At 35.8% G+C, this 17,649-nt stretch overlaps 1 protein-coding gene across 8 annotated transcripts in view; it reads left to right on the forward strand.

Annotated features, from left to right (window-relative positions):
• Window positions 1–17,649, forward strand: part of FERMT2 (FERM domain containing kindlin 2) — a 139,902-nt gene that overhangs the window by 113,059 nt on the left and 9,194 nt on the right. For all 8 annotated transcript variants that reach the window (XM_072629691.1, XM_072629695.1, XM_072629696.1 and 5 more), the window contains 3 exons: window positions 1,188–1,312; window positions 15,896–16,002; window positions 16,171–16,392. In XM_072629691.1, coding sequence (XP_072485792.1) covers window positions 1,188–1,312; window positions 15,896–16,002; window positions 16,171–16,392 — 454 coding nt within the window. The remainder of the gene's footprint in view (window positions 1–1,187; window positions 1,313–15,895; window positions 16,003–16,170; window positions 16,393–17,649) is intronic.

A 17,649-nucleotide genomic window follows, 5' to 3' on the forward strand; every position in this document is an offset into this window, starting at 1 on the left:
AAAAAAGATATTTCCCTCATAGAGCCTAATGGGGAAGAGAAGCCAAAAACGTTGGAGGGAGGGCTGGAGGGAGTAATTGGGAAAGGGAGAAGTGGGGAAAGCATAGTGGAAGAGTCAAAAATCCAGGGGAAAAAATAGCTGATGATCAACTCATCAGCTCATGTGCAGACCTAGGTTGACCCTGCAATCCCCAGGGTTGTAGGTATTTCAGGTCAAAACTTCTGGAGTTTACTCTCTGGTGTAGGGTAAGCAAGGTGGTCCTTACTGCAAGGGAAAGTGGCGGCCCTAGGGGAGCTCCACTCCCAAGGCTCACACCTCCCACTCAACATATATACTTAATGCTGGGAAGCTGACCTGTGGTAACCCTAGATACCCAGTTTTAGAGAAAACTAATTACTAGAAAAGTATATTTTACAGTTAAATGATAAAACTTGATTTTTTTGATTTATTAAATTTAGATTGCAGGAAACCCATATCTAGAAATTTTTAGTGTCCTTTGGTGATTTAAATGTGAAATTATTTGGATTATTATTATCATTATTTTGATATTTGCCTGTTGTCATAATAAGATTGTTCTAGCCAGAATTTCAGTGTAGGGGAAAGAGTGCTCTTAGACTTAAAATCTCAAGAGACACCTATATTCAGATCTCCCCTCCAGGATTTTCTAGCTTTGTGGTCATGTGCAAATCATTTTACTTTTCTGAGCTTCAGCTTCCTCCTCTGCAAAATGTAGGGTGTGCCTTTAATTCTGACCTCACAGGGTTGTTAGAAAGATCAAATGAGAATGCACTTTTTACACATCAAATTAAATATACCGTAATATAAGTTCACTATTATTATCATTCTTTTAGTTGATTCTTACTTTAGGAAAATATTTATTATTTGGTTCTTAGTTAATATTTCCACTCAAATTTCTGTTTATTTCTGTGAATTCTGCTAAAAATTAGAGTTATTAGGGTATGAGACTTTTTCTATGCCAGGATAAATCTTTTATTACAAAAAAATGCAAAATGTGTTTATTCCTAGAACCTAGGGAATTATAGCTTCTCTGTAGAGTTATATTTGTTCTAAGAAATCCGAGAAAATCGACACCTTTGTCAATAAACTTTATAAAATTTGGCTGGTGAAACTACTTTTTTAGTAAGCTGCTAATTTTTATATTTTCCTGAATTGTGTTTAATACGCAGGCCTAAGAAGTTGACACTTAAAGGTTATAAGCAGTACTGGTGCACCTTTAAAGATACATCTATTTCTTGCTACAAAAGTAAGGAAGAGTCCAGTGGAACTCCTGCTCACCAAATGAACCTGAGAGGTAAGAAAACTTTCATTTACACATACCTGGATTTGATCTCTCACTTTCACATGGTTTCTGGTACTCTTCCACTTCACTCTTGCATAAATCCATAAAATTATAGATTGAGAGCTGGAAGGGACCTTAGAGATGTTCTCTAAGTTTAATCCTTCATTTTACACATGGGGATCTGAGGCCTAGTAAATTAAGTGACTTGCCTAAGGCCACACACCTGCCTTTAGGGAGATGAGACAATGATAATTATTTTTTCTTTGTGAATTTTCATTCTCTATGAATTTGTAATTGTCAGATGAAGATATACCTACTGAAAGCATTTGTTTTTCATGTCAGAATTTGCGGTGCTTTATCCAGTATACACTCTTATTTGCAAATGTTAGGTGTGTATCTAATAGTATACATAGCATATTTCCTAATACAATACATATTTCCAAATACAAATTTCCTATTTACTCTTGGGAGGCAGAGCTTTTGGGGTGGGAGGGCCAGTGTTAGTTTTTAATGAAAAATTCTTGGCGAAATAAAATATCAAAGTGAAATAAAAAAGGATGAAAAGAGGCAGCTAGTTGGTGCACTGGATAAAGTGATAGACTTGGAGTCAGGAAGAATTAAGTTCAAATCCTTCCTCAGACATTTATTAGTTATCAGCAACTGGACAAGTTACTCAAAAAAAAAAAACCCCTCCATTTGCCTCAGTTTCCTTATCTGTAAAAATGTGGATAATAATAGCACCTATTCCCAGAGTTGTTGTAAAGGTGAAATAATGCTTGTAAAGCATTTTGTAAACCTTAAAGCACTATATAAATAGTATTATTATTACTAGTTTCACTAGTAATGTTTTTAATGTTTTTACTTTGAAAAAAGGGAGGGAAAATTCTGCATTAAAGTATTAATACTGTTTGCTTTAATTTTTAAGCTATTTTTTCAATGAAAAGCATGTATTTTCTCTCTCAACCTCCACCTCCACTCCCCACAGCTAAACAAAAGCTTCATAATAGATATGCATGATCAAGCCAAATAAATTCCCATATTGGCCGCATATGTCCAAGAATTTATTTCTCATTCTGAATGTTTAGTCCATCACCTCTCTGTTAAGAATTCTTCAATATCAGTCTTCTGGATCATTGCATTGATTCTTATCATTCTGGATCATTATATTGATCAGAATTCTTAGTCTTTTAAAGTTGTTTTTTTTACAGCATTGTTGTTTTACTATAAATTATTCTCCTGGCTCCGTTCACTCCACTCAGTCAGCATCAGTTCATTTCATATCAGAACTGATTGAGATCAATCTTTCCTTGTTTTTTCTGAAAACTTCCCCTCCACCATTTCTTTTGGCACAATACATTTCATTCATATTTCATATTTTGCTTGGCCGTTCTTCAGTGTATGGGCAAACCCTTAATTTCCAGTCTTTGACAGAACAAAAAAGGCTGTTTGTAAATGTTAGCACACCTTTTCCTTTTTCTTGTATCTCTTTTGAGTTATAGGCTTAGTGGTGTCCTTTGGTTGAGTGGTTTAATAAATAGTTTAGTAACTTCTTTGGGCAAAGCTCCAAACCGCTTGAATTTCTATCATTTTCTTAACCACTATGCTTGTATTTAGACTTGGTCCTTTGTGTATCTTTTTCTTTAAGTTACTTTTGTACTTAGGTGGACGCATGATTTTATTATAATCTTCCCTCCGCTGATATAGATCACAGCTGTTTCTTGCCTTCTCCTTCTTGCTGAATGTTTGTTGAAATGAATTGAATTTTATTAAATCCTCTGTGATTTCTCATATTTTTTTCTCAGAAGTTGTCCAGAGAGGATCTAATCCTTTTTAGTTATCTACATCTGTGATAATGCTACTTCTTGTGTACAAGTTGGCCTCAGTTACATAGTGCAGCTTGTTTACTAATGGGAAAACAGAAAATTTTAATTCCTCAGAATTATGGTATTCTATAACTTGCAGTCATTACAGTGTGTGTGTGTTCGTCCTTCATTGCCAAAGAAGACCATATCATCAGAGAAATAATGACATGACTTGCACTTGACTTTGTTTTGAGTGAGGGAGGTCTGTGCAGGTCACCAGCCTCATTTCTCCAGAGCCATCTGAATCCAGTGACCAGATATTCATCAGGATGACTGGAGATGACCCAGGATGAGGCAGTTGGGGTTAAGTGACTTGCCCAAGGTCACACAGCTAGTGAGTGTCAAAGTGTCTGAGGTGAGATTTGAACTCAGGTCCTCCTGCCTCCTGCACTGGTGCTCTGTCCACTGCACTGCCTAGCTGCCACAGTCATTACAGTATCAACAAGAGGATGTGGCTGGTTTGTTATCCTTAGTGCTTGAAGAAGACCAAAATGACATCCCTACATCAGGGCCAAGGTGCAGTGTGTCTGATGGTGGCTGATCAGACCAGTATGAGCTTGGAAGACTCTACCATAGGTCGAGCATAAAAAATTCATATGACATTTGGCATGGGGATATTTCTAAATTTGCACATCTCACATTTCTTTTGAGTTACTGCAGTTCTGTTTTGTAAGGTGTTAGGAATGGCTTTTTGCAACTTCAGTTATTTTGGATTCGTTGAAAATAATGTCAAAACGTTTCCCAGATCCCATATACCTCAGTCTTCTTTCCTCCTCATTTCTGGACCCACCTTATTGTCCCTCTGCTTGCTATTGTTTAAGCTGCATATCATTGCCTGGAAAATTTGTTTTTCCATTGTGGATAGTTATATTAATGTCTTTCACATCACCATGAATCACACAGAATCAGAGACAAAAAGCCATCCAATACAACCCATGTTCTAAGAGGTATACTCTCTATAACATACCGAACAAATGATCATACATTCTTTATTAGTGGCAGGGAACTTTCTATCTCCTCAGGCACTCAGTTATTAAAAGTCTTAAGAGGTTTTTATTTGTATCGTGCTAAAATTTTCCTTTCTGCCACTTCTTATTGTTCCTGGTTCTGCCTGCTATGACCAAGCAAAACAAGTCTAATAATCCTTCTTCTTCATAACATTTTCATGTTGTTATCATGATGATCCTCCCTAAATCTTACATTCCCTAGGATAAATATTCAGTTTTTTCAAGCAATTCTTGTATGGCTACAGATTTTTTAGTGTCCCCCATAAAATGATGTCCTGTAAGAATTTTATGGAAAACTGGAAAGCAATTTAGCAGAAATTAACTTTAGACCAATGTTTTATACCGTGTAGCACAATAAACTCAAAATCCATGTGAGACTTGAGAATCAAAGTTTATGCCATTAAATAATTAGAATTAATCAGTTATCTTTCATAGCTATGGCCATAGAGTTCTTAACCATACTTAATGATAAGTCATGAGTTCTTAATCATAACATATAAGAGATAGAGGCAATCAGAAATGATATAAGATAATTTTAATTACATAAAATTGAAAAACTCCTGCATGATTAAAATAACTGTAGTTAGAATAAGAAGGGAGGCTGTCAGATGAGGAAAAATCTGCATCACATATTTCATAAGGATTTGATATCCAAGATAATTTGGAAACACAGATGGGTAAGTGGTCAAAGTATATGGACAAAGAGTTCTCAAAAGAAGAATTGGAATATTAACTACTATATGAAAGATTGCTTCAAATCACTAATAATTAGAAAAAGGCAAAACAGAGCAAACCTGAGGTTTTACCTCATACTCAGCAAATTGGCAAAAGTGAACTGAGATGGAAAGTAGTCCATTTGAAGGGGCTGCAGAAAACCAGGCACACTAGTGCATTATTGGTAGAGGTATGAGTTGATCTAGTAATGCTAGAAAGCACTTTTGAATTATGCTTTGAAAGAAGTAATTAACATGTCCATAACCTTTAACCCCCAAATCTCACAGCTTACGAGTATACCCCAAGGAGATCAAAGACATAAAGGTGTCATCCTTGTTTCAGCCCTATGTTATTAGAAAAACTTGTAGCTTATCCTAGTTACAGATAATGCTTGCTGATGGTTTTAGGTAGAGACTACTTATTATTTTAAAGAAAACTCCATTTAATCCTATGCTCTCTAGTATTTGTATTAGAAATGGGTGCAGTATTTTGTCAAAAGCTTTTCTGCATCTGTTGATGTAGTCATATGATTTCTGTTGGTTAATTATGGTTAATTATGATTAGCTTGGTTAATTATGCTGATAGTTTTCCTAATATTGAACCAGACTACATTCCTTGTATAAATCCATCCATTTCACTTAGATTGTCAGATTGTTTTGGTATATAGTTGGGCAAAATAGCTCCTAATTAATGTTAATTTCCATCCTTTTTATTTTTGATACTGGTAATTTGGTGTTCTTTTTTTTTAAATCAAATTAATCAAAAGTTTATCTATTTTATTGGTTTTTTTCCATAAAACTAGCACTTATATTTATTAGTTCAATGATTTTCTTTCAATTTTATCAATCCTATGATTTTTCAGAATTTCTAATTTGATATTTAATAAGAGATTTTTAGCTTTTTTAGTTGTACACCCAATTCATTGATCTCCTCTTTTTCTATTTTATTCATTTGAGCATTTAGAGAGATAAAATTTCCCCTACAAACTGCTTGGGCTGCATCTCATAAATTTTGATATGTTACTTATTGTTGTCATTTTCTTTGAAAAAGTTATTGATTGCTTCTATGATTTGTTGTTTGAACCACTCATTCTTTAGTATTAGGTCATTTAGTTTACAATTAATTTTTAATTTACCTTTCCATGGCTCTTTAAACATTTAATTTTTATTGTATCATGATCTGAAGAGGATACAGCTAACATTTCTTCTTTTTCTGTTTGATTGTGAGGTTTTTATGCCTCAATGGTTAATTTTTGTGTAGGTGCTATGTACCACTGAGAAAAAGGTTAATCCTTTCTATTTTCATTCAGTTTTCTCCAGAGGTCTATCATATCTGACTTTTCTAAAATTCTATTCACCTCCTTAACTTCATTCTTGTTTATTTTGTGGTTAGATTTATCTAGTTCTAAGAGGAGGAGGTTGAGGTCCCCTACTAGTATAATTTTGCTGTCTATTTCTTCCCGCAGCTCCCTTAACTTCTTTTCTAAGAATTTGGATGCTATACCACTTGGTGCATATATGTTTAGTATTGCTCTTCATTGTTGGTGGTACCTTTTTGCAAGCTGTAGTTTCCTTCCTTGTCTCTGTTAGTTAGATCTGCTTTTGCTTTTGCTTTGTCCGAGATCAGGATTGCTACCCCTGCTCTTTTTTTTAACTTCAGCTGAAGCATAATATATTTTGCTCCAGCCTTTTTCCTTTACTCTGTGTGTTTCTCTCTGCTTCAGATGTGTTTCTTGTAAACAACATATTGTAGGATTATGGTTTTTAATCAACTCTTCTGTTCATTTCAATTTTATGGGAGAGTTCATCCCATTCACATTCAGTTATGATTACTGTGCATTTCCCTCCATCTTATTTTCCCCCCATTTCATACTTTTCTCTCTTTTCAACCTGTTCCTCCTCCCTGACTACCACCTCCCTCAGTCTGCACTCCCTTCTGTCAGCTCCCCCTTGCCTTTTTTTTCCCCTTTCCACTCCTACTTCCCTATAGGCTAAGATAAATTTCTATACCTAAGTGTGTATGTTAATGTTTCTTTGAGTCAAATCCAGTGACAGTTAAGGTTCAATCAATGCTCATCCACTCTCTGGTTTTCCTCTACTGTAATGGGTCTTTCACACCTTTCATATGATATAATTTAACCCTTTCTGCCCCTTTATTCTCCTCCCAGTACAATCCTTTTTTTCACCCCTTAATTTTTTTTGTCATCACATCAGTGTCAACACACCTACCCTATCTGTCTATGTATGCTCCTTCTAGCTTCCCTAATAAAGGTACAGTTATTGAGAGTTACAAGATTCATCTTCCCATGTAAACAGTTTAACCTTACTAAATAGCATGTTTTTTTCATTTCCATTTACCTTTTCATGCTTCTCTTGATTCTTGTATTTGAAGATCGAATTTTCTGTTCAGCTCTGGTCTTTTCATCTGGAAAGTTTGAAAGTCCCCTTTTAGTGAATGTTCTTTTCTCCTGAAAGATTATGCTCAGTTTCACTGGGTAGTTGATTCTTGGTTGTAATCCAAGCTCCTTTGCCTTATAGCATATCATATTCTAGGCCTTCTCATCCTTGAATTTAAAAGCTGTTAAATCATGTGATGTCCTGTGTCTCCATGATATTTGAAGTTTCTTTCTAACTGCTTGCAGTATTTTCTGCTTGATCTGATTGTTTTGGTATTTGGCTACAATATTCCTTGCAGTTTTCATTTTGAGATCTCTTTCAGGAGGTGATCGGTGAATTCATTCAATGACTATTTTGCCCTCTGCTTCCAGGATAGCAGGGCAGTTTTCCTTGATAATTTCTTGAAAGTTGCTGTCCAGGCTCCTCTTTTGATTATGACCTTCAAGTAGTTCAGTAAGTCTTACATTATTTCCCCTGGATCTATTTTTCAGATCACTTATTTTTCCAGTGAGGTCAGATAGGAGAGACTAGAGTGGGAGCTTTTCTAGCAGATATTCTAGCAGGTTCACTTGATCCAGGCAGATAGGAAGACAGGATGGAAGACATAATAAGCAGTTAAGTAAGCTTACTTTATTCTTGCCTTCTCAAGAAGGTTGCTGATGATGGGAGCACCAACTCCTACAGCATCCACTGATTACTCTTCTCACAGGAGCCAGTGAAAATGTAGTAGGAGCTATTACTCATACAGGTCTCCTAAGTCTTGAGGGAGGCCAGTCGAAACTAATACACATTAAAAAATCCTCCCAAGCCTTAATGGGGGACAGTTAAGGCACACACAGCATTCCAGCTTGTGCATTTCCCCGTAAACCTCAGTGGGAACTGATTGAGGCAAACACACATGCACGTTCCCCTTGTGCATTCCTATTCCCCAATTACTGACCAGTGCCCACTTGATTTATAGGGTAACAGATAAAGAAGGCAGTTTACCAGTAACAGCCTCATAAGTCAACATTAATTCATCATTCTATCTCACTGCAGAGTCACAGTGGGTACATACCACCTGAACTCAAATGCTTATTATTTATCATTATAATATGATGTACGAATGTGATGAAGATGTTTACAAACCATGAGCTTGGGAACTAGAGATTACTATGGCCATGGATCTTGGGAACTATTATCTAAAAAAGAATAACAAAATCCACCCTACATACACTAAAATCCACTTTACATATAGTGTTTTACAGTTTCTTCTGCTTTTTTCATTCTTTTGAATTTGTTTGACTAATTCTTGACATCTCATAGAATTATTAGCTTCCACTTGCCCAATTCTAATTTTTAAGGAATTTTTTTTTTTGTTAGCCTTTCTACTTTCTTTTCCATTTGGCCAATTCTATTTTTTAAGCAATTGTTTTCTTCAGTCACTTGTGCTTCCTTTTCCAAATTGTTGATTTACTTATGTAACTGTCATTACTTTTCTCTAGTTTTCTTGTACCTTTCTCATTTGATTTTTAAAATCCTTTTTGAGCTTTTCCAAGAGGGTTTTTTGGGCTAGAGACCAATTCATATTCTCCTTTAAGGCTTAGCACATAGGCATTTTGATATTGTTGTCCTCCTCTGAGTGTGTTTTGATTTTTCCTGTCACCATAATAGCTTCCTATGATCAGGGCTCTTTTGGGGGTGGGGTTTGCTCATATTCTATTCTGTTTCATTTCTTTCAAAGTTGAGCTCTACTTCTGGGGTATGGGGGGGGGGAGGCGTTGTCCAAGCTTCTTGTGCTAGGGGCCAGGGACCTGGTCACTGGTTTTGTGTGCTGGGACCTCAAGGGCTGGGCACTGGCCCAGCCTAGTCATGCCTCTTATGCCAGGTGTTCCAGGGCTTGCAGTTTACCTTCCATGCTGGAACTGGAGGCCTCACAGCTGACCAGCTGTCAAACTGACCTGCTGAGCCAGAACCAGGGGCCTCAGTTGCTGATCCGTGCTGTAGCTAAGAGCTTCCCACTGGCTTGCTCAGGCACTGTAAACACTAGACTGCAGTTCCCTTTGATGCAAGTGAGACATAATTTTTCTGAAGTCCTTTGAAGTTGTCTTAAGCTGGACAGTTGTTTCACTCTGTCTTTTTGTGGGTTCTGTTACTCCAGAATTCATTTAGAAGATTAATTTAACATTGTTCCCAAGGGAAACTGGGGAGAGTTCGGGTAACTTTGTGGCTTTTCTCTGCCCCAAAGTATCATTCCTGCACTACCTATTTTCCTTCCCATTAACTCTACATTATCCTTTGGTCATCATCTTCCTAGTGTCATGGTCTTCTTCAAGAATAAAGGACAAACAACAACCTGTGAGTAATCTGAGCTGCCCCACTGAACAGTTCCAGTTGGGCAACTCAATCCTTTTCCTCCTTTTCTTCTTCCTCTTCCTCTTTCTCCTACTCTCCTCCCCTCTCCTGCCCTCTTCTCTCATTTCCCCTTTTTCCTCTTACCTCTCCCTTCCAAATGAGGTATCACACACCCTTATCTATGGGTGCTCTGACCAAAGGAATGTAAATTTTGATGACTCAAACCTAGGATATCTTGGGGTTTACAGGCTAGATTTCTTTCTTAAAGATCATGCCTTAAATGCAATTCACTCTGGCTCTCATTGATTGGCCAACAATAGGTCCCAGCCCAAGCCCACTTAGTGGTCATTGTTTGGGCCCTGGTGGTTCAGAGTGAATATAAATAATAATTGTTTCTATTTTGGCCAGAAACACCTACCAGATTGAGTTTTTTAAAATTAGATAAAAGGGGCCATTCCTCGGCTCATCTCTTAACCAGTCTTAATCCCCAAATAAGTGTTGAACTCAGTCAAAATGAGAATTTAGCTTAAAAAAACCAGGGTCTCCCACTGTATTCAGGGCCATCTCCAGTCATCCTGATTTGTATCGTGCCACTGGACCCAGATGGTTCCGGAGGAGAAAGTGAAACTGGTAACTTTGCACAGCCCTCCCTCACTTAAATTCAACTCACTTGCAAGTCATGGCATCATTCTTCTGATGTCATGGTCCTCTTTGAGAATGAAGGACAAAAAACAAGACTATCAGCTGTGTTTGTCATTTCTCTTGCCTTCTTGTCAAACTCCACACTGAATCCCTACTATCATGTGCCTCCTTCAGTGCTTAACAGAGAGAGAAAATCACAAAACTTGACTGGGTCCGTGAAAATTTATGCTGTATTATCTCAACTGAACCTTTACTGTGGCTAGGCATTCCACTCTCTACAACCTTCATTTCACCTTTCCAAACCTTGTTTATCTTCACACCTTCCATAAAGACCTCACCTCATAGTGCACTGAAAAAATTCAGGCCATTTACGAAAAATTCTCTTTTGTCTCCTCTTCCTTTTCTCACACTGCTCAAACCTCTTCCTCCACTGTATCCTCCTTCACTGCTTTAGAAGACGTGGCCCTTCTCTTTGCCAAGGCCAACTCCTTTTCATATAACATTGATCCCATCTTCTCCCGTCTTCTTTAACAAATTGCCTCCCATTCTCTCTCATCTTCAGTATCTCCCTTTGTAAAGGCTCCTTTTTTTCTGCCTAAAAACATGCCCATGTCACCTTCATCCTTATTAAAAAAAAAACTTCTTCCTTGGTCCTACTATCCCCACTGGATGACATCTTCCCATTTTCAGCTGAACTGAACTGCAAAAACTATCTACTCTAGGTGTTCTTATTTCCTTTCTTCTTAACACTCTGGCTTCTAACCTTATTCAACTGAAACTGTCCTCTCCAAAATTAACATTGTTTCCTTAATTGCTAAATTGCTTTTCTAAATCCTCATCCTCCTTGACTTGACATTTGGAAAGAAATTGATCTCCTTCCTCTCTAGGTTATGTGACACTGCTCTTTCCTAGTTCTTCTCCTATCCATCTGACCACTCTTTAGTTTCCTTTGGTGGATCTTCATTCATGTCATGTCTATTAATCATGAATATCCCTCAAATCTCTGTCTTGGTCCCTTTTCTCTTCTTCCTCATTTGATGATCCCATCAGCTTCCATGGGTTCAGTCATCATCACAAGATGATTCCCAGATCTATATATCCCACCCCTAGTCTCTCTTGTAAGCTCTAGTCTCACATCACCAACTGCCTTTTGAACATCTCAGATTGGATGCCCTATAGGCATCTAAATTCAACATGTCAAAGATAGAACTCATTATCTTTTCCCCTCAAACCCTCCATTCTTCTCACCTTTTATATTACTGCGAAGACGTTATCATCTTCCTAATCTCCCAGTCTTAAAACTTCTTTTATTCTGACTCCTCATTCTCATTCACCCCATATATGCAACTTGTCAAATCTTGTCAACTCGTGTCAACATTTCCATATATGTTCTTTTTTCCATTTGAATAGCCTCCACTTCAGTGTGGGCTCTCATTATCTCACACCTGGACCCCTGCAATAAGATTCTAGCTAGTTTCCTTCCCTCAAGTATCTCCACTCTTAGTACGTCTTCCACACAACTTCCAAAATTATTTTCCTAAAGCATAGGTTTGACCATGTTACCCTAATAATCAGTCGATTCCAGCGATTCCCTATTCCTCGAGGATTAACTATAAAATGCTTTGTTTGGTATTTAAAATGCTTTACAACCTGGCCCTTTCCTATCTTCCTTTATATTCTTTGGTTCCCTCCATGTGTATTCTGTGGTCTAGCTACAGTGACCTACTTCATGTTCCTCATAGATGATATTTGCATTACCTGTCTTCTGTGCCTGGAATGATCACTTAGGCAATAGGCTTTTCCCAATCCGTGTAGATTACCTTCCATCTACACTGTATGTATTTATGTACTTACTGCCTCCTCTACTACAGCATTAGTTCCTTAAAGGCAGAAACTGATTTTGGCTTTCTCTGTATCTCTAATGCTAAACACGTTCGTTACCTGGCACGTAATCAACATTTGATAAATGCTTCTTGACTCACTATTTGACTATAATTACCAACACTGGCCCTGAGAAGAGTTGAGAAAATGCACCTCTTTTCCTTCTTTGCCAGAGAGTGTGGGTGTCTGAGTCAGTTGATGTATTGCTTAGTTTGACCAAGCTATTTTTTTCCATCTTTTTTCTTCAATTTTTAAAAAATTGTGTTCAGGAAAAGGAGAGGAATGTTTTCAGAAATTATTTTTAAAAATCAGTAAAAAAATTTTTAATGAAATTTTTGTGTGCCTTTGGACATCAATAAAGAATCCTTTGCTTCTTAAACCATTTACCATAGCAGTGGCAAACATCTTAGGTTTAACACCTTGATATCATTTCTTTGTGGATTATCGAATAGTTATTTCTATATAGTTACATAAGTCTTAGATTCTTGTATGAATTTAAAAGAACCAGAGAGTTTACCAGGTCTGAGAACATTCCAGGTTGTTTTTTTAAGGGAAACACTTTTAATCAATAAATGGTAGACATAGAGGAATCTTTGTTTTTTTTTATAATTGGGGATCCTCACGTTAAACACATTAACCATCATAAAAATTTTATAGAGTTGAAAAAGAAGGTATGTGAGTTGGTAGTTATCATTGCCTTTCTGGTTACATTTTCTTGACTAAATCATCTTGTAATTTTCTCCATTATTTTGTAGTTTCCTCTTGGGAGTATCTTGAAAATTAATTGGTCCTTGAGTGCTTGTAAAGTTATATCATTTTCAATTGGATTTCTTCTATATATTTTTATTGAGGCTTAGTTCCTCTTCGTAACTTCATCATCTTATGGATCCTGTCATTTTCTCACATGGTACATGTATAATGGTGACAATCTAATTGTAGTGATGCCAGTCACCAATAGAACGGTGATGTTTTTGACATTTTTGTCCACTTGTTGTCCATTTGATTTCAACTTCAAGTGTTCTCCCAAAAATCTTACTTAGCTAGATGTGTCACCAAGCTTATAAGAAGCATTGTTTTCTCCTCAGCCACTTTTCACTGCTTTTTGAAGTGACATTTCTTGTCCTCCACCATCTATCCATAATCTTCTGTCATTCCCTCTCTCCATAAAATCTATTTTATATCTTTATTTGGACCTCAGATCCTTCTACTCCACAGTGATTTCTCAGGCCATCATCTCTACTCTAGCTTCACTTTCCTCCCTTTCCAAAGCTGACCCAAGCATTAATCAGTTCGACATATACTCTTTGAATTCTTTGATCTTTTATATTCTTTCTTTGTCCTGTTGTCATTCTAGTACTAACTCAGGATTATTCCAACCACCTTCTCTCCTTTGTATGTACTCACCTGCTATTGAATGATGAACTGCTTTGCCTAGATACACTACATTTGACTAGATCCACTACAAACTTACATAATCTCATTTGGACCCTCAGCAAGACAGTTCTTTTATACTTCCCTAATTGATCATCACACTCTCTAAAATGGCATTTCTAAATCTTCTTAAGTCTTTCACTTTTTCATCAGAAGACCTGTTAAAAGAAAATCTTTGTTTGGGCTTTTGCCCTCAATAATGAAGTAAACTCAGGTAGGGAATATTTAAAGTTTATTAAAAACACGAAGGCAGAAGTACTGTATTGGTGGATTGGCCACAAGGGACCAGTCCACAATATTTGAATCAGGGCTACTTTTAAATACAGTCTTTTTTTAATAAAAAAGACAATCCTAATAAGCCCACACCTCCAAAAGAGGACAAGCCATTGCATAATAAGATTAGAGGCAAAGGGGATGGGATCAAAGTTCATGCAGCAAACTTGCTGACGTCCCTCACGAAAGACAGATTAACACTATCTGGAAGGCAAATCAGTCTGGAAACTTGAGGATCACTACGTACATTTCAACAGTCCATTTGCCATAAACTCCCTCTTCCCTGTTTCATTTCTTGAAACTCCTTGACCTCACTTCTACCTTCTCCCTTTCACCGTTTTTTTTTTTTTTTCAGTCTCTGAAGACTCCTTATCTAGGCTAATTTCCCTATTTAAACTTTTCCCCTCCTGTCTCTTCCAGCAGATTATTCCCATAATCATTTCTTGTTTCTCTAATCTTCAGTTGCTTCCTATCCACTGCTTCATACTCTTCTGCCCACAAACACTCTGTCCCATCATTAATACTTTCACCTGATCGCCATAAGCTTTTATTAGAATGTAACCTCCTTTAGGGCAGTCAGGAAGATCTGAGTTCAAATTCAGTCTTAGCCACTTATTAGCTGTGTGACCCTGGGAAAATCACTTAACCTTTATTTGCCTCAGTTTCTTCATCTGTAAAATGAGAATAATAAAAGCACCTTCCATCTAGAACTGTTGTGAGGATGAAGTGAAATAATAATTGTAAAGCACTTAGCACAATGCCTGGCACATAGTGAGCCTTATATAAATGTTAGCTGTTATTGTTACTGTTGTTATCGTTGCCACATTTATTTGTCTATTTCATTGAATAATTTATTTAACTTTAGTATTCTAGTTTGACATCACTAAACTGAATCAGTAATGCTCCCCTTGCTAATTTTTATTATAGGCCTGCAGCCTAGAAGTATACCTTTTAAAACAAAATACTTAATTACTTTCACTTAATAGTAAGGAGGAACATTTAAAAGAAATTCTAGGGATAGATTTTCATATTTTCATCTCATATATTTTTGTACATAGAAGAATATATTCTTTGAATTTTCTTCACAGAAGAATTAGAGGTAGTGATTTGGTAATATTCTTGAAGTTTTTTCCACAGATACCAGATTTCAAAAGTTTCTTCTGTTATTCTCAGATGAAAATTAGAATTATGATTTCTGAGTGAAGCTTTTCTTGAACTTATCTCATTTTTTTCTGTTGTGAACTTCCTTATGAGCTCATATATTCTTTCCTGATAGCTATAAAAATAGGAACTTTCACCATATCATCTTCCACACACAACAAAATACAGAGTTCCTATCCTGTGTGGTCTCTGAAATAAGCATTGATTGATTCACGTTTCCCGTAGTTGTATTAGTATTAAGATATCAACACTATGGATTCCTGTAATTAACAGAATCTTTACTCCTGAAAATTTTCCCAGAAAAAGCAATTCTGAAATTGAGTTTTATTTCCCACTTTCTCATTTATGCAGTTGTATATCATTTTAACAAATTTATTCCTAAAATATTGTGAATTGAATTTGTTGTTACTGTTCAGTTGTATCAGTCATGTCTGATTCTTCATGAGCACATTTGGGATTTATAGATAGTAGAATAGTTTGCCATTTCCAGCTCATTTTACACATGAAGAAACTGTGGCAAATAGGATTAAGAGACTTGCCTAGGGTCACACAGCTAGTAAGTCTGTTTGAACTCGAAGATGAGTTCAAACTCAGTGAAAATGAGTTCTGACTCCAGGCTCAGCCCTCTATCTACTGTGTCACTTAGCTGCCAGAAATTTTTGTAATTCACATTTTATTTTGAAAGTAATTGCTCTTTAAAGAAATCACTTGTAAATACCTATGTAAGATGAGAATTCCTTTAATAAAGAAAATAATTGTGCCAAAGAACATTTAGATCACCACAAGCAGAATACTATAAATGTAAATTTAAGCTATCCTTAATGAGTTTGTGTGGAAGACATACTTACTGTAATTTTAAAAAAATAAAAATAATTTTTTCATTTTAAATTATAGGATGTGAAGTTACTCCAGATGTAAACATTTCAGGTCAAAAATTTAATATTAAGCTCCTAATTCCAGTCGCAGAGGGTATGAATGAAATCTGGCTTCGTTGCGACAATGTAAGTTTTTCATTTAAAGTACAATATAAATCTTGGTTCTCACTTTCATATGTAGGGTCCATATAATCAATGAAACTCATCTTTATTACTGTGTTTTTCATGCTTATTTAAATTTTGTTGTACTTATGCTTACTTAAATTTTATTATTAAATTTCTCTGCAATTGTAGGAAAAACAATATGCACACTGGATGGCAGCCTGCAGATTAGCCTCCAAGGGCAAGACAATGGCAGACAGTTCTTATAACTTAGAAGTTCAGAACATTCTTTCATTTCTGAAGATGCAACATTTGAATCCAGATCCTCAGTTAATACCAGAACAAGTCACCACTGATATTAATCCTGAATGTTTGGTGTCACCTCGATACCTAAAGAAGTACAGAAATAAACAGGTATTCATTTCTTTAATACAGTTTTGTTGTCTTTGTCTTTAGAATTCAAATTTAGCTTTATTTTTCTTTTTTACTTAGAATTCTTGATGATCATTCTTTGCTTCATACCAGGTAGACAGAGAAAACTAAATGTAGTTTCGCTCAGTTTAGATTTTAAATTCCCTTTTTAATAGTAATTAATAAAATAAATTTCCTTTGAAGGAAATTCTCAGAAGTTTCAGTCATTCAGCATTCATCTTGGCATTTCAGAAGATTCAAGTTACAGTGAGATTTTCACGTAATATGTGGTAAGGAAAGTAGTAAGGAAGGGAAAAAATGCTATACTAGAGATATTTATGGAATGTTGATTAGAGTTTTAAAAAGTCAAGCAAAGAATAAATTCATTATAATTCTTTCAAAAAATACTCCATAAAGAGATATTTTTATAGGATACAGTTTCTAAAAGATAAGTTTTCAAAAACCATCAAGGCAGATCCACAGCTTTTAGCAATTAGTATACATGCTATGTCATTATCAAATTAGTATCATGTAAGAAGCTTAAATATGTTAGCAAGAGCTACCAACCATTTTAATGATATTCAAATCAAATTATGAAATCCTTTTTCCATAGATCTTTAAGATGCCATAGTTATCTATCTTTCAGAATAGTCAGTGGGCCATAAATCAAGACCTATATTAAAGGCCTTCCCAGTCATACAGATCTTGGTTTCTTTTTATAGTAATGTTTTAAAAGAATTATATCCTTTATTCTTTTGTTTCTGTCATCAGTGACTTATTTCATTGGCACAGCATAGCATTCTTGCCATCAATTAATTTTTATTTATTCAATACTAAGTGGGAATGAGGAGGAGGTCTATAAGGACTTTATTGCACCAAAGTACTTTGTAGACTGAAAAATTTGAAAACCACTGAACTCGATTACTCTTTATGACTCTTTACCCCTATTAGTCCATATTGATCAGAGATGCATTGCATACTTTTGAATCATTAGTGTCAAAATTTAATTTCATCTTAGTCTTTTAAATCTATTTCACATTCCACACAAAGATTAACACTATAAGACTTGCCATAGATGTATTTTAAACTAATAATAAACTGATTGTCTTAAGAAAAGAGTTGCTCACATGACTAATATGAAAATGTGTTTAATAGGAATGTATGTCCCTTATCAAATTGCATGCATCTTGGGGAGGGAGGGGACAAAATTTAAAACTTATGGAAGTGAATATTGAAAACTAAAACTAAATAAATTGAAAA

The sequence above is a fragment of the Notamacropus eugenii genome, chromosome 1, assembly GCF_028372415.1.
Source record: "Notamacropus eugenii isolate mMacEug1 chromosome 1, mMacEug1.pri_v2, whole genome shotgun sequence".
NCBI lineage: Eukaryota > Metazoa > Chordata > Mammalia > Diprotodontia > Macropodidae > Notamacropus > Notamacropus eugenii.